The sequence below is a fragment of the Myotis nattereri genome (assembly GCF_964212035.1).
Source record: "Myotis nattereri genome assembly, chromosome: 3".
NCBI classification, from domain to species: domain Eukaryota; kingdom Metazoa; phylum Chordata; class Mammalia; order Chiroptera; family Vespertilionidae; genus Myotis; species Myotis nattereri.
This window is the reverse complement of record NC_138077.1, coordinates 176,996,332-177,018,885: the sequence shown is the minus strand read 5'-3', so window position 1 is coordinate 177,018,885 and position 22,554 is coordinate 176,996,332. Positions and strand designations below refer to the sequence as shown.

At 44.2% G+C, this 22,554-nt stretch overlaps 1 protein-coding gene across 1 annotated transcript in view; it reads left to right on the top strand.

Moving 5' to 3' along the window:
• Window positions 1-22,554, top strand: part of C8A (complement C8 alpha chain) — a gene marked incomplete at both ends in the record, with an annotated part of 59,769 nt that overhangs the window by 5,765 nt on the left and 31,450 nt on the right. Inside the window, 5 exons of the mRNA XM_081087325.1 lie at window positions 6,150-6,252; window positions 10,734-10,878; window positions 11,835-11,982; window positions 17,469-17,658; window positions 20,590-20,790. Coding sequence (XP_080943451.1) covers window positions 6,150-6,252; window positions 10,734-10,878; window positions 11,835-11,982; window positions 17,469-17,658; window positions 20,590-20,790 — 787 coding nt within the window. The remainder of the gene's footprint in view (window positions 1-6,149; window positions 6,253-10,733; window positions 10,879-11,834; window positions 11,983-17,468; window positions 17,659-20,589; window positions 20,791-22,554) is intronic.

Genomic DNA, 22,554 nt, shown 5'->3' with positions numbered 1-22,554 from the left:
CTTCCTCTCGCCCTCCCTTTTTATTCCTCCTTGCCTCCCTTCTTTTTTCCTTTCCTAAATATTTACTGAGCACTTTGCTTGGGAATGGCATCATGATAGATGCTGGGACTTCAGCAGCAAGCATACAGACAGTACTTGCCTTCATACAGCTTACAATCTGATGGAGAAGATAGAAATTATACAAATATTACAAGTTTGATAATTAAGTGTGGAGAAGATGTGCAGAGCTTGACCAAATCATATGAAAGGAGGTATCTAAACAGTCTGGGTAGTGACAGTGCCTCCCTAGGGAACTAATGTTTATGATGAGATTGAAAGAAATCTAGGAGCTCACCAGGTAAAGGGACAGATAACTGGATTTATTCAGGATCGGCTTCTACAGGTAGATGTGGTCAAGGGAACTGTGGGGTCTAGGAATTTAGGATATAATTAAGATTTTAAAATTATAGATCATGAATTCAAAACTAGTTATACAGGGAAATTAAAATAGGAGGGGGTCCTATGAATAGAGAGAAAGCTTAGGAGTGAAGAGAATGGAGGCCCAATGAGATCCAAAAGTGCAATGGGAACCCTTGAGCATATAAGATAGATGAGAAGAAACTGTGGAGCCCCCAAGTAACTATTTGCAGATGACTTGTGAATTAGTGATTTGGAGGAGAAGCTGTTTCAGAAAGTGAGAAGATCCAGGATGTGACCACGGAAGATACTGGAGTGAAAAAAAAAGGTCATCAGAGACGAGGAAAAGATGCAACTGAGGGGGCAGAATGTAGGATGGCTCATTTATTGGGATGATGAGGTCTTCCAGAGCCATGAAAGAAATTTTAGAATAGAGATGCATATTGTGAGCTGAGCACTGAAGTTTTCTTTGAAGGGATAGTAGGGGTGGGGTTATATGCATACTAGCATCATTTTAAAGATCACAGTGTCTTTCAAAGTATGGTTTATAGAGCCCAGGGAGTCCCTAAGATCTTTTCGAAGATGGGTTGAGGTGTGTGTGGTCCTCTGAGTTCAAGACAATTTCACAACAATATTAAGACATTTGCCACTTTCACTGTGTTTATATTTGCATGGATGGTGCAAAAGTAATGGCAGGTAAAACTACTGTGGCCTTGATACAAATCAAGGAAGTGGCACTAAACTCACAGGAAAGAAATTAGGTTTTATTTAGAAAGTTTTGTCTTTTTGTTTGTTTGTTAATCTTCACCTGAGGATAACTTTTCCATTGATTTTTAGAGAGTGGAAGGGAGGGGAGAGACACAGAAAGAGAAACATGGATGTGAAAGAGACACCTTGATTGGTTGCCTCCTGCAGGTGGCCTGACCAGGGCTGGGGATTGATCCTGCAACCTAGGTACATGCCCTTGACTGGAATTGAACCCGGGACCCCCTCAGTCTGTGGGCTGACACTCTGTCCACTGAACAAAATCAGCTAGGACAAGAAAGTCCTTTTTGAAACATAAAAATTATTAATTTTATTAAGCCTCAATCTTTGAATACGTGTTATTTAAATGTTCTGTGTGTCAAAATAGGAAGAATTCACCAAGAATTTTTGTGCACTGAAGTATGATGGTTGTCTTTTGTAAAAGCAATCATTTGAGTTTTAAGTAAAAGTAGCCACCTTTTCCCCTGGAACATTGTTCTTACTCAACAGGATAACTGTCAAACTGCAGTTATTCAGGCTTACATATTTGGCAGATTTTGTCTCAAAAACGAACAGAGAGCTTATCACTTAAAAAAATAACACTATTGTTACCAATGACAAAATTTGAGCTTTCAAGCAAAAACCAAAATTTTGGAAAAACATATCCACTATGATGAGCTTGAAGACATCACTGGCAATCTTAATAAATTTGACTTTTTATGTTGTATAAGAATGTGTTAATATTTTAAAAATATGAATAATCAGTGAACCATTATTTTTCAAATTTCCAATGCCTAATGTTACAAAAATCATGTATGGGTATCAGATCCATTGGAAGTATAAATAGACTAATGGATTTTAATGAAACAACATACCAAAAATTCATTGATATGCTTTTAGGTTCCACATTGCAACTAACATTTAAGGAATTGCCCATTGTCAAGTTTTGGTGTAGTATCAAAGAACAGCCACAGTTATCTGAAGAGACTATTAAAACACTCTTCAACTGCATAACTTCTCAACTATATAAATGTACAAGGAGGGTTTTTTTTTTTTGTTTTTTTCATAGAATTCAACCAAAGCCACATAAAGCAACAGATGGAATGAAGCAGCAGAAATGAGAATCTAGCTGCTTTCTACTAACCAGACATTAAAGATATTTCCAAAAATATAAAACAATGACACTTTCTCACTAATTATTATTCTTGGAAATGTATTTTTAATACACTTACTTTATATATATTGAAACATGTAATGGGTTTATTTTTGTAATTTTAAATAGAAAAATATATATTTTAAGTTTTTCTCAGTTTCAATTCTGAATTTTGTGAATATCAATAGCTCTAGTCCACTTACACAAAAGCTCTTTGGAGTTCTCAGTAACACGTTATAGTATAAAAGGGTCCTGGGACCCAAGTTTGAGAACTAGTGTTAAAGACAGTCACTTTCCTGACTACCTTGTCTAGGGGTGCAGCCTAGGTTCCAGCCTTCCTCATGGGTAGCAACTCTGGCATAATTAGCATGAGATTTGAAGTACTTTTTAATTCTACACTCGGGAGATAGTTGTTCCATTCATTACAGCAGAGGCTACCTGATTCTCAGAGGTTGTGGCAACGTGGGTGGTAACAGACAACCTGACTACTTTGCCCAGTGGGCTGACCAGGCTTTGAAGGTATAGGAGCAGTGGTGGTGATGTTATGGAAAGAGGCTCAGGCTTGGAGCCAGACAAACATCATGAGGAGCAAGAGATGGGCTTTGCCATCAAGCCAACTAGTTCAAATTCTGCCTCTGTCACTCTGGGCTATGACTTCAGGATTACTTAGCTTTTAGGATCTCAACTCTCTTATATGTAAAACTAGAAGCCCGTTGCACGAACATTCGTGCAATAGGCCTTCCTTCCTCTGGCTGCCAGCACCAGTTTTCCTCCGGTACCCAGGGCCCAGGCCTTTGGTCCGGCCGCAGCAGAGAAGCCAAGCCTCTTCAGTCTTCAGTCTTCACTCTGGCCAGAGCTTTCAGTCTTCACTCTGGGGCTACGTATGCAAATTAACCGCCATCTTTGTTGGGTTAATTTGCAAACTCATCTGATTGGCTGGTGGGCATAGCGGAGTGATACCAATTTGCATGTTTCTCTTTTATGAATGCAAATAGGGATGATTATATTTACTTCCTAGGATCATTATAGAGATTACATGAGAAAATCCATGTAATGTTCTAGTGTGTAATAATAAAAGCCAATCTTTAATAAACACTTTATAAGTATTTTAATGTGCTTTCAATAACCCTGTTAAGTAATATTGTTAACATAGTTCTACAGATGGGAGAGCTATAGCTCAGTGAAGTTCAAGTTTTCAAAGTCAGTGGGGGGCTTAGTCTCTTCACCCAAGACCCCATGTTTTTACCCACTGGCTTTTTGCTACTCAGACTCTTCAAAAATATTAATTCTCTTCAGTACTCTTCTCTGTAAAAATAAGATTCATATAGAATGAAAAGAGATTTTATATCAACCCTCTAACATCATACCTGTAAGAACAGGGGCATGATAAAATTTTCATTTTTCATTTCTTAAAAGTGTGACTGACTGGAAGGAAATTTCCTTTGTTTAAGCTTGGCAACTTAAAACTGATACAGAGAGATGAAGAGTACTGGAGATGGATGGTGATGATGGTGGCAGAATAACATGAATGTACTTAATGCTGCTGAACTGCACACTTAAAAGTATAGTAACTTTTATATTGTGCATTTTACTTCAATAAAAGAAATTGGGGGAAAGAGAAAGGGCAATAGGCCATACAACTTTTGTTAAAAAGCACCATGTATAGCCCTAGCTAGTTTGGCTCAGTGGATAGAGCATCAGCTTGTGAACTGAAGGGTCCCAGGTTCGATTCCAGTCAAGGGCACATGCCTGGGTTGCAGGCTTGATCCCCAGTAGGGGACATGCAGGAGGCAGTCAATCAATGATTCTCTCTCATCATTGATGTTTCCATTTCTCCCTCCCTCTTTAAAATCAATAAAAATATATTAAAAATAAATAAATAAAAACGCAACAGGGAAGGAAGATAAAATCATTCCAGTGTGGACGTGTCCTTAGAACCAAGCCTTCCAGGTAAGAATAACTGAACATCCCTGACATTCCCCCCACCCCCTGCTCTCTTCCCACTCATGCCTCCGGATAACTGGAAGGGTAAGGGAATATCTTGTGACATTGGTGCCATGGGTACCCAGATGCCCAAATCAGTGGGAAAACTTTACAACTTAGAAAAGTCAGCCTATGTTCAGCCATAGAAAAAGAAATCCTGCCATTTGTGGGTGAACATAGGATGAACCTGGAGGACATTATGCTAAGTGAGAAATGCCAGAGAGAGGAAGAGAATACTGCATCTAAAAAAGTTGAGTTCTTATATTTAAAAAAAAATAGTGTGGTGAGAGCCACAGAAGAATGGGCAGAGGCTCGGTGGAGTTGCGCAAAGGGGAGGAAAACGAGGGACACTATCCCTGGACATGTTCCCCTGGACAGGTGGGGCAGGGGGGCTAGCTTGAAGAGCTGGAGGAAGATGGCAGAGTAAGAGTTGGTATGAACCAGCGCTTGCTTAGCCAGACTTCCTAAGCTCCCCACTGGGCCCAGGCTGGGCCCCTTCCCCACACCAGGAGGATCTCAGCTGAGGTCCCCTCCCTGCACCCAACGCTCTCCTCCCTGTTCTACCACTGAGGGAAGGGAGAAGCTCACCTGCTCTGGACCCTGCCAACCTGGCAGGCTGAGGCACAGGCGGTGCAGCCTAGGGTGCTGGTGGCTGCGATAGTGTGAACAATAAAAAATAAATAAATAAAAAGATAAAAAAATAAATAAAAAAGTTGAGTTCATAGAACCAGAAAGTAGATGATAGTAAGTGGTTATAGGGACAGAAGAGGTGGGGAACATGGGGAGAGATTGGTCAAAGAGAAAAAACTTTTGGTTCTAGGATGAGTAAGTTCTGGCGATGTAATATACAGTGCGGAGACAATAGTTAATGCTGTATTGCATATTTACTTGAAATTTGCTAAAAGAGTAGGCATTAAGTGCTCTCATCCCTCCAAAAAAGTAATTGTAAGGTGATGTATTTGTTAATTAGCTTAATTGTGGTAATTATTTATATAACCTATATAATAAAAGCCTATGATGCAAATCGACGGAACATCAGAACAAACGGTGGTTGCTATGATGCACACTGATCACCAGGGGGCAGATGCTCAATGCAGGAGCTGCTCCCAGCCCACAGACCCCAGGCCAGCCAAGGTGGGTGCCAGTGGGAGCCCACTGATCACCCCGCCAATCTCCCCACAGATTGGCCTTGATGGCCGGCCAGGCCTAGGGACCCTACCCATGCATGAAATTCATGCACGGGGGTGGGGGGGGGGTGTTGTGTGTCCCCTCAGCCAAGCCTGCACCCTCCCCAATCTGGGCCCCTTGGGGGATGTCTGACTGCCAGTTTTGGCCTGGGAATCGGGCCTAAACTGGCAGACATCCCTCTCACAATCCTGGACCACTGGCTCCTAATTGCTCACCTGCCTGCCTGCCTGGTTGCCCCTAACTGCACCCTTGCCAGCCTAATTGCCCCTAACTGACCCCCTGCTGGCCTGGTAGCCCCTAACTGCCCCCTCCGCCATCCTGGTCACCCCCAACTGCCCCCCCCCCACTGGCCTGGTTGCCCCTCATGCCCCCCCACCAGCCTGTCACCCCACACAGCCTACTGTCCAGTCGTTTGGTCATCCCTCACTAACTCCCCTGCTGGCCTGGTCATAGGCAGCTATCTTGTGAGGGCGTGAGGGTTAATTTGCATATTATCTCTTTATTATATAGGAGGATATTTTATAGCATACCTAAATATATATAATTTTTGTCAATTGTACCTCAATAAAACAGAAAAAAATTCAGCATCTGTTTTCCTATTATTAACATGCCTTCATATTAAAAGGCTTTTTGGAATTATCATAATACAATTTTTAATTTGAAGCTGGGATCTTTCTTCTTTTAGGAGAGTGAGTCGGGGGGCTGGGAGCTTGACATTCACAGCAGTGAACTGCCAGCTGAGTGACTGGTCAGAGTGGACAGAATGTATTCAATGCCAGGACAGAAAGGTAAGAAACTGAGACCAGTTTGGGGGCATTTAGTATTTGAGTTGTGTACAGGCATTCAAATAAGATAAACACCCAGGCTTAGAAATCTGAAGGTCTGGGGAGAAATTGGGTCTAGAAACAGGTACTTGGAAGCCATGGATACGTGAATGGTAGAACTTTTTTTTTGCCTCTCCTGATTTTGTTTGTAAGGCATTATTGGTTGAAGCTGCAAAATATGTGTATGCTATGGCTTATACTCAGAAAAGTGGTTATTTGGACAGGGGAACACTGACCCATGATGGCCTCTCTGGGTTCTGGCCAATCTACTGCCTTCTAATAAGGGCCATCTGAAGGGACGAATGGCTTAGGAACAAATGCCTCGCTGTCCATGACCCTGGTGAGTTGAGACAAACCAGAACATGTCACACAGGGGGCTCCTGAGGATTCCACTTCCATAGGTTGAAAAGGAAGACACACCCAATGAACCAATATGTGTCTATCATGCATGTCTAAGTATTTTTGAATGGTCCACAATGGTGGGTAAACTCAGTGGTATATCAAAGGAAGGGGAATGCTGGTAGTGCTCCTCCACACTGTTCCAGCGGGGAGGAATATTAAATTTCTGACTTTGTTCAGAATCCCTAGTTTATAAGTCAATGCTCAACCACTGAACCACACCGGCCAGGCGCCTTGTCCTTTTTTTACAGGAGCTTTTGCAGAGTTGGCTGATGGTCCTCCTTACTCCAGACCCACTCTTTAGTTAGATGTGAAAGTGCCCATGAATGTTTGATGAGCTGTTCAAAACCACGGTGTGGTAGAAACATCATTTGGGCCTAGTTTATTCAACTTCAAACCCTGAACTTCATTGTTCTGCCACTCCCATCTCCGACATATGCCAAAGAACCCTAGGCTGCCACAGTTTTCATTCTAGACTGGCCCCCAAATGCTCATTTTGCTCTGAGATCCTGTAGTAGTTCTCTGGGTCATCTGTAACAAATTGCCTCAAACAACAGAAATTTATTCTCTCCCAATTCTGGAGACCAGATGTTTGAAACTAAGGTATCAGCAGGGTTACCCTTCCCTCTGGAGGCTTCAGGGGAGAATCTATTCCTTGCCTCTTTCAGCTCCTCGTGGCTATTGACAATCCTTGACATGTGGCTCTATCACTCCAATCCCTGCCTCTGTGGTCAGTTGCCTCCTCCTCTGTGTGTCTCCTTTGTGTGTCTGTGTTACATCTCCCTCTGCCTTCCTCTTATAAGGACACTGTGATGGCATTGAGGGCTTACCTGGATTATCCAGAGTAATCTCATCTCAAAAACCTTAATAATGTTTGTAAATACCCCTTTTTCAAATAAAGTAACATTCTCAACGTTCAAGGGTTAAGATTTCTTTCTTTCTTCCTTTCTTCTTTTCTTTCTTTTCTTTCTTTCTTTCTTTCTTTCTTTCTTTCTTTCTTTCTTTCTTTCTTTCTTTCTTTCTTTCTCTTTCTTTCCTTTTTACATGGCCATTATTCAACCTACCATATAACCCAAACTGCATTTTCTCACACATTGCAGTTTAGATAGCATATAGCACAAGTGAATGACTTATAGGTTAAATCAGAATTGAATGATTTCCTTAAAATAATTAAATCCTGTGAAGTGAAAGACACTCTAGTTTCTTTTTACTAGTATTAATATGTTTCTTCCTCTCGAAATCACACAAAGATGTGCATTTCTGGAAAGAAACATTATCTAGGAGCTAAAAGAGGAAATTACGTCTTAATGACACCCACCGCAGGCTACGGCACGAAGAAGTCCCTCAGGGAATGTCCGCACCAACCTTCCTGCAACACAATGTCTTCATTATTTGGTAACAACCTAGAAAACAGGGAGCCAGTGGGGACAAACCTCATGTTTGCACCATTATTTCCAGTAGAGTCACCACAGGAAGGATGATAATGGCGAGGACAGTCACTATTTGTGAAGTAATGTCTATATACCAGCACTGTGCTAATGCTTTAAATAAATTGTCTTATTGACTTTCACAGCCAACTGTACATGATAGAGCTCATCATCCCCTTTGCTTGGGTCTCCCGTTAAGAAAGTGGCAGAGCGCGCGTTTAAAACTTGATCGGTGTGTTTCTCAAGTGCCCATTGTGCCTGACCACTTCACTCTATGGCCTCTCCCGGAACACGCTGGAGAATAACAATGACATTAGGGGTCACCTGATCCAATTCCCACTCAGTCATAAATCCTTCTGGAGTAGCCCAACAGTTGGCTACAAGAATGATGATGATGGTGATAACTATGATTATTGACTGCATGCCAGCAATAAGGCAAAGTGCTGGTTTCTTACATGTATTATCACGGATCTTCACAACATGCTGAAACAGCTGTCATTTTACAGATGAGAAAACTGAGGTTCAGAGATGCCAAGAAATTTCCCATGCATGGCAAATGGGAGAACTGGGATTCCAACCAAGTCTAAAGTGGGGTCCATAGTAGTACATGACCTCTCAAACCTGTGAGATTAAATGAGGTAAAGAATGTGAAGAGTTTGGACAATAACATGCACTCAATACAGGGTAGGTACCAGTACCACTATCACCATGTTGGTAGCTGCAGGCCTCAAAACTCAGATGAACTTTTTAAGGAGTAGAAAAGAGAACTGGCTCTATGTTGCTAGGCTGGATGCTCAGAGAAGGTAAGTGACTTGTTCAGGGTCAGTTGGTAATGAATCTGGGATCTGAACCCAAGTCAGTCTAATTCTCATGCCCTGGCTCTTCCAAATGTAGGACACAGTAAAAGAATCTTTAGTACCTTTGGTAATTGTTATTAGTGAGGTCAACTAGATCAACCGCATAATTTTTATAGATTTGGAAACCGAGGCACACAGTACCAAATACTGACACTTTGCATAGCAAGTGAGAAATAGATTCAGATCAGGAGCCCATATCTCTTACTGCTCAAATCATTGCTTCCTACTTCCTTACTAACATTCTTGAAGGAGAGGCCTGAAGAGTTGATTCAAGGTCAGAGGCAGCAGAAAATATGGGGTGGCACGTCGCCTTATTGAACATTTTGTAAGGAGCTCGCCATACAGCATGTTTTGCATTATTATATGCTTTATTTCCTCAGCTAGACTCTAAGCTTCTTGAAGGCAGGGATGGGTACTAAATGTCTCTGGATATCCTAATGTTCAGCTTTCTCCTTCTACAGTATCATGAAAACATAGAGCTCCAAGACTGGTGTCCATTTTTATTCGTTCTGTCCTCCTCTCAAGAACTATTCATTCATCTGCAGTCAAAGCTGGACCCAGGGCCTCAGATGATGTCTTAGAGCTCTCCTTGTCTAACTCTTGGATGGGCTCTTTCTACATAGTAAGCAAGATGACCACTCAATGCCCACAGTCCCAGTAACTTCAATAAAAAGAAATGGTCTTTCCCAGTAGCTCTGAAAGAAAACCCTCAGAGAGGACTCTGTCTGTCCTAAGGTTGAGCCATGAGCCACTCCCTGAGCCAATCATCGCAACTTGGAGATAGGAAGCTCTGGTTGCCCGGCCTGGTTCATACCCAGACATCCCTGTGACCGAGGGGAGGAGCTCATCCCCACTGACCTGTATGAGATATGTCTCAAGGAAAGAGAGGATGCCATGACCAGAAGAAATGCTGTGGAGGAAAACCAATAAATGTTTTTGTTTTTTTAAAATATATATATATATATATATATATATATATATATATATATATATATATATATATTGATTTCAGAGAGGAAGGGAGAGGGAGAGAGAGATAGAAACATTAATGATGAGAGAGAATCATTGGCTGCCTCCTGCACATACCCCACACTGGAGATTGAGCCCACAACCTGAGCATGTGCCCTTACTGGGAATTGAACCATGACCTCCTGGTCCATTGGTCAATGCTCAACCACTGAGCCAAGCTGGCCAGGAAACAAACTTCTTCTAACAGTGCCTCCTGTGTACCTGACTATAGATGAAGGCACTGAGCCAATTAAGACATGGACCTTCCTTTTCCACTCCCACCCCCATGTGAAAATTGTTCCTAAACTAGTGAGAAAGGTAAACAAAGAAGCAGACAATCAATCAAAACCCTATGACAAGATCTAGAAAGAGAGGAATGCACAGGGAACTGTAGAATCCATTAGTTAGGAAAGGCTTTCTGAGGACCTATACCGTGAATTTGAAAGGTGAATAGGAACTAACTGGTTGAAGAAGGGCGGAGAAGGTTCTTCCCAGGAATTAGGAAGATCCTAGACATATGGTGTTCAAGCCTTTCATTTGTGCTTGGAGGCCTTATTCAATATTGCAGCTGGCGACTGTGCCACCTCTGGTTGAATATCCATTTTTATGAACACTGATCTCTTCTTCAAAAGACAGCCTTTTAGGCAGCTCTCAATCATTAGGCAGTTATTCCTTATGCTGAACTGAGACCTGCCTGCACAACTCTTGGTTGATTGAGAAAAAATGAATGTGTCTCGTTCAAAATCTGATTTAGTACCGACACCGGAGCCTGCTTCAGCCAAACAAGTTTGGGGGGACCATCTGCAGTGGTGACGTTTGGGATGAAATCAGCTGTCGCAGACCCACAGCTTGTGCAAGGCAAGCGCAGTGTGGACAGGATTTCCAGTGTAAAGAGACAGGTGAGTAACATTCCAGCGGAATAACAGATGTGCTCGTCACCTTAACATGCAAAACACTTCCCTGGGAGCTTGTTAAAAGAGGGACTCCTTAGCTTTTCCCCTAGCAACGGGTTAAGATGGGGCCCAGGAACCTGCATTTTAAGCCAAGTCAATAGCCCAAGTAATTTTGATGTAAGTTTGTAGGAAAATTTGTTGATTCTTTTCAAAAAGATATAATTCACTCACTCATCCTCCCATTGAATAAATATTGATTGTGCACATATTACATGCCAGGCAGTAGGCTACCTGCTGGTGATACAGACATTCAAAAAGAAAAACCCCAATGTGTCTGACCTCAAGGTACTCCCAGTCTCCTTAGCAGAGAGGCCTACAAGGAGTTGATGACAATACTGTGGGATAGCCAGAGGAATGGGCATTAGCACATAGTCCAGGGAGGCATAAATCTGCTTTGGACAGTCAGAGCAGGCTTCAAAATGATACTTGAACTGAGACTTGGAAAATAAAGAATTTCTAGGAAAAAGAATGTGCAAAATATGAGGATTTAAGGGTTCCCCATCAGTTCAGAATAATTAAAGGCCAGGTCTTTGTGAAGAGAGGCAGGGAATGGGCCAGGTAGGAACTGGGGCCAGACTGTAGCTTTTGGAAGAGGAATGGGGAGACACTGGAGGATATAGGTCAGGGGGATGACAGGGCCAGATTGGCATTTTAGAAAGACTACCAGGGCAGTAATGAGGAGGCTAGATTTTAGAAGGGAGCCTGGGGCAGGGCCTGAGCTGGGGCTGCAGGAGGGAGACAGTGAGGCTGGAAGTTAGAGAGGACAAAAGAAGGATGCAATAGGATGGAGAGGGCTGAGGGCAATTCAGAGGTGGAATGGACTTGGTGACGAGGGATGTGGGTCATGAGGGAGAGGGAGGAGTCTGGGAGGCTCTAGGAGCATCCACAGCCTCTTCTCTCAGGTCGCTGCCTGAAACGCCACCTTGTGTGCAATGGAGACAAGGACTGCTCCGACGGCTCTGATGAGGACAACTGTGACGATGTCAGGGTCGTTGAAGACGACTGCACTCTGTATGACCCGATTCCAGGATCTGAGAGGGCAGCCTCTGGGTGAGTCCGTGCCTTCTGGCCATTTGGGAGAAGGGAATGATTTCTCTTCAATCATAAATATTAGTTTTGGAGACAGAAGAGGGTCTTTTTGGAGGATTCCTCTGGAATGCTTCCCATGAGGCAGCTGTCATTGTCCATTGAAGGTGGTGTCTTAGTCCTGTTGGGCTATAATAAAGTGCTGCACACTAGGTGGCTTATAAACAACAGAAATGTCTTTCTCATGGTTCTGGAGGATGAAAGTCCGAGATCAGGGTGTCAGCACTGTCAGGTGAGTGCCCTTTTGCACAAGGTGGCAGGGGCTAGGGATCTCTGTGGGGTCTCTTTTATAAGAGCACTAATACCCTTCATGAGAGCTCCACCCTCAGGATCTAAGCACCTCCTGAAGGCCCCCCCCCCTCCTAACACCATCACAGCAGGGATCAGGACTTTAACATATGAAATCTGGGGGGATACAACACTCAGTCCATAACAGGGGGCTTGCCCAGTCCTGAGTCCTGCTGCATGCCATACTTGTTCCCCCTCTGTCTCTCCCTGAGAGTTCCCCTCTCCTTTCTCCCCTGCCCACTCACTGCTCACTCCCCTCACCCCAATTCCATCGCCAAGTTCCCTCTAAGAAGCCACATCTCCCATGAGTGCTTCCCTGATGTCTCAGAGGATGATGCTTCTCTGACCCAAGTGCCCTTCCCAGTACCCCTGTTCACATCCGGCTTTGGACTGCACTTGCTGCTATAAGCAGGGCTAACAGGGCTGACAGGGCAAAGAAGATGGATTTGGGGTGATATGGAGAGATGCCTGACTCTCTACTTTACCAGTGCTCACTCACACCTCCCAGGCACAGTGTCTTTATCTGTTGAGATTCAGTCAGCCTTGATTCTAACTTTATCCTATACATTCTGCTCAGGGTCAGTTCCTTGAATGCATCACTCTTTTGTTTTGAGACTTAATACGTTAAACTCCTCCTTTCTGAAATGTCCTTCCCCATGTTTCGCACCTGCCTAACATCTTACCTAGAGTTATAAACTAAATTTTGTCCCCCTAAAACGCATCAGATGAAGCCCTAACCTCCATGTGGCTGTATTTGGAGATTATTAAGGCTGACTGAGGTCATTAGGGGGGGTGGGGGAGGGGACATAATCCAATAGGACTCAGGACCTCATAAGAAGAGGGAGATGCCGAAACCGGTTTGGCTCAGTGGATGGAGTGTCGGCCTGCGGACTGAAAGGTCCCAGGTTCGATTCCAGTCAAGGGCATGTACCTGGGTTGCGGGCATGTACCTGGGTGGGGGATGTGCAGGAGGCGGCTGGTCGATGTTTCTCTCTCATCGATGTTTCTGACTCTCTATCTCTCTCCCTTCCTCTCTGTAAAAAATCAATAAAATATATTTAAAAAAAAAAAAAAAGAAGAGGAAGAGACCCCAGAGATTGCTTTCACAACATGCAGAGAAGATGCCATGTCAGGGCACAGTGAGAAGGGGGCCATCTGCAACAAGGAAGGGGCCTCACCAGAAACCAATCCTCACAGCACTTTGATCTTGGGCTTCCAACCTCCTGAACTGTGAGAAAATAAATGTTTATTCCCTGAGTCACCCATTCTGTGGTATTTTATGACAGCCCGAGCTAACACACCTATGCATCACCTCCTCCAATCTTCTCGACACTCCTCCTTTTGATAGGGTCTAAGCTGGCTTACCCTTCTTGTTGCTCCCAGAGTCCTTTGTGTGTCATAGCCTCCCAGCGCATATCCAGCAAGGCTGGGACATCTGACACAATGTCCTTCGGCCCTGATAAGAACTCCTCCTCACCTCTGCTTCTGCAGCACCCAGCACAGGGCCACGCCCCTGGTGACACCCAGTAGTCAGCTTCCTGGCACTTCCTCTTGGTCCTGGATCCTGTCCCTTGAATGTAAACTCTTTGAAGGCAAAGAGGCTGCTCAGACTCTCCTTTTTATCACCTCAGCTTGATGTCAGAGCCTTCCCCACAAGAGCCTCTCACTGAGTATTGGCTGAATGGAAGAAATCAATATGAGGAACCGGATCTTTGCAGACGAGGGAGTGGGGAGATGGAGTAATCATCACAGAGTGACCCGGCCACGGTGCAGCCCAGGCAGGGCCAGGGGAGGGTGCTGGGAGGTGCAGCTCGCTTTCATTACAGCTTAACTGCCCTAATATGACAGCCCACCTACCAGATAGGATGGAGTCCTGTAAGCGCACGTAGATGCACACTTATGACAAGGCTCTAAAATTCCATTTTCTTTCCGCCTAATAGTATTAGTTTGCTCGGTCTGCCATAACAAAGTATCACCTAGCAGGTGGCTGAAGCAACAGAAATGTACTTTCTCACAGTTCTGGAGGCTGAAGGTCTGTGGCCAGGTGTCGGCAGGGTGGTTTCCTCTGAGGCCTCTCTCCTGGGTTTGTGGATGGCCATCTTCTCTCTGCGTATTCACACAGTCTTCCCTCCATATGGGTCTGGGTCCAAATTTCCTCTTTTAATCAGATTACAGCCTACCTTAAGGACCTCCTTTTAACTTAATTACCTCGGTAATGACTCTACCACAAAAAATGCAGTCAAATTCTGAAGTTTTGGGGGTCAGGATTTCAACATATGAATGTTAGGGGGGAACGCAGTTTAGCCCCTTACACCAATAAAAGGAGATTGTTGTAGATTTTGAAAGTGACTGTCGGGTGAATGGAGTAGAAGCATACGATGTTGAGGCTTGACTTGAAACATAATTACCTTTTTATTGGCACAAAGATCACAGATTTGCTCATGAGCTTCCTGCTTTGCCCACACCAGACACTGAAACCACTAGAATGGCTCCTCCTCCACTCCCAGCAGCTGATATTTTGATGTTTTTTTCTATTCAAGATCTTAGAAGCCTTTCCAGAAATATTTTTTTCTAATTGAAGCCTTTCCTAGTTTTTAATTTGTATTTATTATTACAGTCGTCACCTATGTTTGACTTCTATAAAACTGAGTCTTCCCTCACCCTCCCTGCCCTGCACCCACCCATCGCCCTCTCTCTCAGCCCTTTCTAGAACTGACCCTGTAACAGCGTGGTGTAGGGACTTCCAGATCATGGGAAAATGCATGGGCAATATAGACTGTTTGGAAAATGTGCCTATAATATGTATTGTGCATTATAGACATTAGTTTCCATAAATGTGATCCTGCTATATATAGTCCACAATTTGCTTTTTTCACTTAATACATTTTGAAGATTTCCCCCATATTTTTCATCGTCTCTTTTTAAGTACCATATTATGTTCTCTAACAGCACAGTATGGCCTGCAGGCCAAGCTCAGCCTGCTGCTGTCTGTGTGTATAAACATAGTCCTGGAACACGCTTTCTACCCTACAATGGCAGCGCTGAGTAGTTGCAGCAGAGACCTGTAGCCTGCAAGGTCCAAAATATTTACTATCTGGCCCTTTGTAAAAAAAGAAAAAGTTGTCGACTCTTCTCCTATAGTATAAATATATGATAACTTATTTAACTGCTTCCAATAGAAAGATAGATTGTTTTTCATTTTCTCTAATAAACAAACACTGCAGTGAACATCCTTATACACATTGTTTTACACACCTGTGAATATTTCTACATAGCAGAATTCCAAAAAGCAGAATTTTTCGACTGTCTTTTTCTTTTCACTAGGGCTTCTGCAACCAGATTTTCCCAAATAGATGTAGGCTTGGAGGTTACATATCAGCTTAGGACATATTATTCCCGTGAGTTTTGGTTTGGCTTGTTAGAGAGCTTGAATTTATAAACTATAGGCAGAAACCATTCACTAGGGGGAAAGATAGAAAGTGCAGAAGTAAAGGAAAAGATAGAAGTAAAGATAGACGTAAAGGAAAAGAACCCAGATTTGTGTCCAAAAAAACTCTAGGGGGAAAAAATCTAGCTGCGATTACAAGCAAGTTACTTAATTTTTCTGAGCTTCAATTTCTGTATTGGCAAAACTGTCATGGGGTTGAAAGCTAATGTATGCTAAATGTCTGGCAGAGTGTGTATTCAATCCATCAGAGCTATTATTACTCACTTCCACTAATATGAGGAAAGAGGTTGAGAAAGGAAGAGAAGAAGGAAGTTCATTTACATTTAATTTCTACTACATGCCAGGTGCTCTATAGTTGTCCATTTACTTCTCTGAAGCAGGTTTTATTTAGTTTTTACACATCTTACCACCTTTGCCCCTTTCCACAGAGGCCACAGACAAATATGACAAGATAAGCACTGAATACCATTGGACCCCAGAAGAGGGGCGACTGTCTGCCCAAGATTATCAAAAAGGCAGTACAGAGGAGGCAATGTTTGAGTTGCGTCCTGAAGGCCGAATAGGAGTTTGAGAGGCAGAAACAGGCAATCATTTTATTGTCTAGATCGAAGGCTTTCATTGTCAGATTTTGGAACTTGTACCAATTCTAAATGCTCTGGTTCAATTAACTTTCTCTGTTTAGAAAATTAAAGCTGTATTTCAACTGTTTAACATTATTGTTATCTAAATAATGTTAAACCATCCATGGCCAAAATACAGAACTTAAGCAGATAAATTTGAAATACCCCAGAGAGGGAAGCATGGGAAAATATTTCTGGAACAGTAGCGGGCTCAGGGAAAGGAAGCACAATTGTTCAGTGCCTAATATGTACTATCAACTTGACTTCTGTTTGACTTTAACACTTTCTTTTAGACTTCACAAAAACCCTGAGAGGCAGTTTTATTTATGTCTGTTCTTCAAGTGAGGAAAATGACCTTCAGGAAGATTCTAGAATGTGTCCAAAGTCTCACAGCTAGTAAATGGCAGAACTGGAAATTAAACAGGAGTCTCCCGGACTTTCAAACTGTGCACCCTCCGACATTCCATGCCTCCTTGAAGACAATGGCCTCCTTGAGGATTAGATTCTCAGCTTAGCACTGGCTTACTCAGAAAATTTCAAATCTACATTTTTTTTATCAGCATTATTATTCTCTGAAATAATACTAGCAGCAACATTTATTTAGTGCTTAATCTATGCTAATAACGAGTAAGAACTCCTTTGCATGTTTTGGCTTGATGTTTAACTCTATGAGGGCAGTAATATTAACTGCTTTTTCCAAATTATTAAACCGAGGCACAGAGAGTTAAATGCTTTGCCCAAGGTCACACAGCTAGATGTGGCAGGGATGGGAAATGGGTTTAGACTGTTGGGTTCCTGTTCTTAAACTCTTGATAATTATGCACATTCTTCCTCAACTTATTCAGTGAGTGCTTAGGTGTGTCTCCAATGTGGGAGCACTGTTCTAGATGCTGAATGGAGCTGTCTGGTGCGCTGGTGAAAGGGAGCCTAAAGGCCCAGGCCCAGCTCACTCAGTCCCCCATCATTACCCAAAGTAACCTTCAAGGTACTTTGAGGACTCCACAGAACACAGTTTGAGAAACCACTGCTCAGGCTACCAGCTGCAACATCGTCCAGAGGCTACTTCATGCTATCTGCCTGCCTTTTCAATTTAGGTATAATATCCTGACCCGGACAGAAGCTCAGAATGTGTACGACGCCAGGTATTATGGGGGCCAGTGTGAAACAGTATACAACGGGGAATGGAGGGAACTTCGATACGACTCCACCTGTGAGCGTCTGTACTATGGGGATGATGAGAAATACTTCCGGAAACCCTACAACTTCCTGATGTATCGCTTTGAAGTAAGTCTCAATGGGGCACTCAAAGGAGAGGCTTGTTGGGGGAGATGAATGCCTTGCATGGAAGATTTTATGTATCATAGAGCTTGTAGGTGGCTGAAGGTCCCTTTACACCTACCCCCTATATCAGTGGTTCTCAACCTTCCTAATGCCGCAACCCTTTAATACAGTTCCTCAGGTTGTGGTGACCCCCAACCATAAAATTATTTTTGTTGCTACTTCATAACTGTAATTTTGCTACTGTTATGAATCGTAATATAAATATCTGATATGCAGGATGTATTTAGGTGACCCCTGTGAAAGGGTCGTTCGACCCCCAAAAGGGTCGCGACCCACAGGTTGAGAACCGCTGGCCTACATTCTCAGTGCTAAAGGGCACTGAGAGGCATGGGCAGGGCTAGGGAGAGGAGTGAGGTCAGTGTGACCACCCGCTTGCTAGATCGTGGCTCCATTCTAAAGTCAATAAAAGAGAGTCAGGCCCTATTCTCTGGACTGCTAATCAGAAGACTTGTTTCCAAGTTGTGAACCTTTTAGAATATAAGAGCAGTCAGCCCTCTGTATTAGCAGGTTCTGCCTCTGTGGATTCAACCAAATGTGTATCAGTTCTACTTCCACACGAATTGTCCCATAATAGCAGGATGGGGTAGGTGCTATCACTGTCCCATTTTAGATGCTAAAAACCCAGAGACTTAGAAGGCTAAAGTGCCAGTACGCCTGGATAGATGTAATATTTATTTATTTATTTTATTGTTAAGATATTTTTATTGATTTCAGAGAGGAAGAAAGAGATAGAAACATCAATGATGAGAGAGAGCCATTGTTCAGCTGCCTCCTGCATGCCCCACAGGGGATGGAGCCCACAACCATGGCATGTGCCCTGACTGGGAATTGAACCATGACCTCCTGGTTCATAGGTCAGGGTACAACCACTGAGCCACACTGGCTGGGCTGGATATATATCATTTAGAAGGAAGAATGAATTATACAGATTATATCTATTCAGTCATAATCATCATGTATACACATGTTATATCTATAGAGAGAGATAGTAGAATCCTAGGACTCTAAACAATTATCAAGTCATATTCACCACTTCAAGTTTCTCAAGAGAAAAATATTGACACAGGATAAAGGCAGGCTTATGGAGTCTGTGTTTAAGGAGTTGGCTTCCCGCACCCACTTTCACCTCTGCCATCAGGTCTAAAATAAACCATGATGGCAGACAGGAAGATACTATTTTCCTAACCTTGAGGATGCTCTGGGCCAGGGCCTATGTGTCAGGCACTAGCAGTTGTCAACCGGTGGTCTGCAGACCACTGGTGGTCTGTGAGGTCCGAAAGGTTGGCGATCGCTTCACTAGGCTATACTGTGGCAACAAAGGATTCTGAGAGCTCTGATTTGAAGCAGCAGTGCCCTACTGATGCTACTTGTCCATCCGAAAGTGGAAAGGAATCTCATGTTATCATAGACACATAGGACCCTGACTGATGGAGGTTCTAACTCGCCACATGCTCTTGTGATTGCACAGTGAACCACTCACGTGCTCTTAACCCTTGCTTTCTTGGCTCCAGCAAAGCATAAGACCATGCCTCAGCTCAGGGTGGCAGAGAAATGCAACCCCACTGTGAGCCTGGAATGAAATAACCAAACATTTGTGGGCAGCACTCAAGCTTACTGTGCTTAAAACTGTTATCACCTGCCTGCCTTCCTTTGCCCCTTTCCTCCCTGGTCCACACCCAGGTGATGCTTTTTGTATCTGTCCATTGCAGAGACAAGTGACCTTCTCTTTCTAACTCAGCTAAAACAAAATACATGCTCAGAACAGTATAGCATTTTATCAGGACTATCTCTGTGCATGTGTCTGTAAATAAATATTTTAGCAATAATACTAAATAGTAACTAAAAACACTGCTGTATTTTCTATATTTTAGTATCAATCTGATGCTCAATTAACCTTTTATTTATTTACTAGAGGCCTGGTGCACGAATTTCATGTGTGTGGGGGGGGCGGTAGGCTCAGTTCATACTGTACCCTCTCCAATCTGGGACCCCTCGGGGGATGTCCAACTGCCCAGGATAGGACCTAAACCAGCAGTCAGACATCTCTCTCACAATCTGGGACCTCTGGCTCCTAACTGCTCACCTGCCTGCCTGCCTGATCGCCCTTAACTGCCCCCCCTGCCAGCCTGATCACCCCTAACTGCCTCTGCCTGCCAGCCTGGTCACCCCCAACCGGCCCCCCATTCCCCCGCTGCTGGCCTGGTCACCCCATGCAGTCTGCTGTTTGGTTATCAGTCCGGTGTTTTGGTCGTGACGGCCCCTGGCTTTTTATATACTAGGATTATATCTATACATATATACACATATATATTGTGTATATATATATATATATATATATATATATATATATATACAATATATATGTGTATATATATATTGATTTCAGAGAGGAAGGGAGAGATAGAAACATCAATAATGAGAGAATATTATTGATTGGCTGCCTCCTGCATGCCCCACACTGGGGATTGAGCATGCCCAGTCGGGCATGTCCTCTGACTGGAAATCAAACCGTGACCTCCTGGTTCAGAGGTCGACACTCAACCACTGAGCCATGCTGGATTGGTCCCAATAAGCCTTTTTTTTTTTTTTTTTTTTGCAATGTCTGAAACTTCTATAACCTTGCTCCAGACACAGCAGGGCAAGGCCTCAAACCATTCCACAATGTTCTCACAAGCACGGCAGGAATGCACAGGGCCACCCCAGACCCCAGCATGCTGGAGGCTTGCAGCCCAATTAGCCTTTTAAAAGACTTATTTATAATAACCTGAAACTTGGTGGATATCTTACGAAGCAAAGATTTAAATGTTAAGTATGAACTGGAATATAACTCTATGTGCACAAAGCTAACATCCATTTGTATTTGTTTCTTTTCAGGCCCTGGCAGACACTAGTTTCACCACAGAGTTTTATGATGATACAAATGAAGTTTTTTCCAAACTAAAAAATGACCTGTTTGTGTCAGGTGGATTAACCTTTGGTATAGGCCTAACAGGCATCCCTGTAACAGTGGATGTAGGTGTATCCGGATCATATGGCTCTTCGATCGTGAATGAGTTAAGCAAGTATAATGAGAAGGTATTAAAATATAATGCCCGTGTCGCACAGTAATCCATAATCCATACTGAACACGTATTGCCTTAATTGCATTAAAAAGTACAGTAGTAATTGAACTTTCATTTGCTTGTGTAATTGGAAATGTCTGATCAGTGTTAATCACGTTTGCTTTTCTTATTACACTTTTGCACACAGGATCATCACAGAGGGAATAAAATCAAATGATGAGACTAGAGCCCTTATCACTTTGCCCCATTCTTTTTCATGGTTACCTGGAGCATGTTGGGAAATACTTAGAATGGCAATATCTCAAAGAGAAACAGACAGGCCCTCTAAACTAGACTTGGAAGAATGCTAAAGCAAGCCTTACTTTTCCAAATAGATCGGAGGGCTGACATGCTGCATCAGTTTTCTTTCTGTTTAAAAAAAAATTGAAATATATATGTACTAGAGACCCAGTGCACAAAAATTTGTGCACTCGGGGGGGAAGGAGGTCCCTCAGCCCGGCCTGTGCCCTCTCACAGTCTGGGACCCCTCGGGAGATAACAACCTGCTGGCTTAGGCCTGCTCCTGGGTGGCAGAGGGCAGGCCTAATCCCTAGGTGCAGCCCCTGGTCAGGCTCAGAGCAGGGCTGATTGGGGAGTTGGGGCGCCGCCCCCTGTCATGCACAGAGCAAGGCGGATTGGGAGGTTGCGATGCCACCCTCAGTCACGTGCAGGGTAGGGCCGATTGGGGGGTTGGGGCACCACCCCCTGTCACACTCAAGGGAGGGTCAATGGGGAGGTTGCGGCGCCACCCCCTGTCACGCACAGAGCAGGGTCGATCAGGGGGTTGGGGCGCTGCCCCCTGTCACGCACAGAGCAGGGCTCATCAGGGGGTTGGGGAGTTCCCCCCTGTCACACACAGAGCAGGGCAGATCAGGGGGTTGGGGCGCCGCCACTGTCACACTCAGGGCAGGGCCGATGGGGAGGTTATGGCTCTACCCCATCACACACAGAGCAGGGCCCATGGGGGGGGGGGAGGGTTGGGGCGCCGTCCTCTATCGCCCACAGAGCAGGGCCGATCAGGGGGTTGGGGCACCTTCCCCTGTCAGGAACAGAGCAGGGCTGATAGGGAGGTTGTGGCCCCATCCCCTGTCACACACAGAGCCACAGGGCGATCAGGGGGTTTGGGCACTGCCCCCTGTCACACTGATCCCGGTGCCGGGACGCCTCGCGGCTCCGCTGATCCTGGTGCTGGGAGGTATATTACCCTTTTACTATATAGAATAGAGGCCTGGTGCATGGGTGGGGGCTGGCTGGTTTGCCCTGGATGAGGGGATGATGGCTGTTTGCAGCTGGTCACACACCCTTCAGGGTGGGGGTCCCCACTGGGGTGCCTGGCCAGTCTGGGTGAGGGGCTGAGGGCTGTTTTCAGGCTGGGGGTGACTGAAGCTCCCAACTGCTCCTTTTTTTCTTTTTCTATTCTGGGCCAGTTTTAGCTCTGGCTCCAGCTCTGAGGCTTCAGCTGCTGAAAGCAGGTATCTGGTTTGTTTGGGTTCTATAATCGAAACAATGTATAACTCCAGCTCTGAGATCCCGGCTGGCTGAAAGCTGGTTTCTGGGGTTTTGTTTAGCTTCTATATTTGTTACAATGTTTCTTAAACTGCAAGCTCAGAGGCCGGCAAGGCAGGCGGGGAACGTTGGAGTCCTCCGTCACTAAAGCAAGCAAGCCTCATGTTCAGTTTAAGCTGCCTGGCTGCCGGCTGCCATCTTGGCTGGCAGTTAATTTGCATATCGCCCTGAT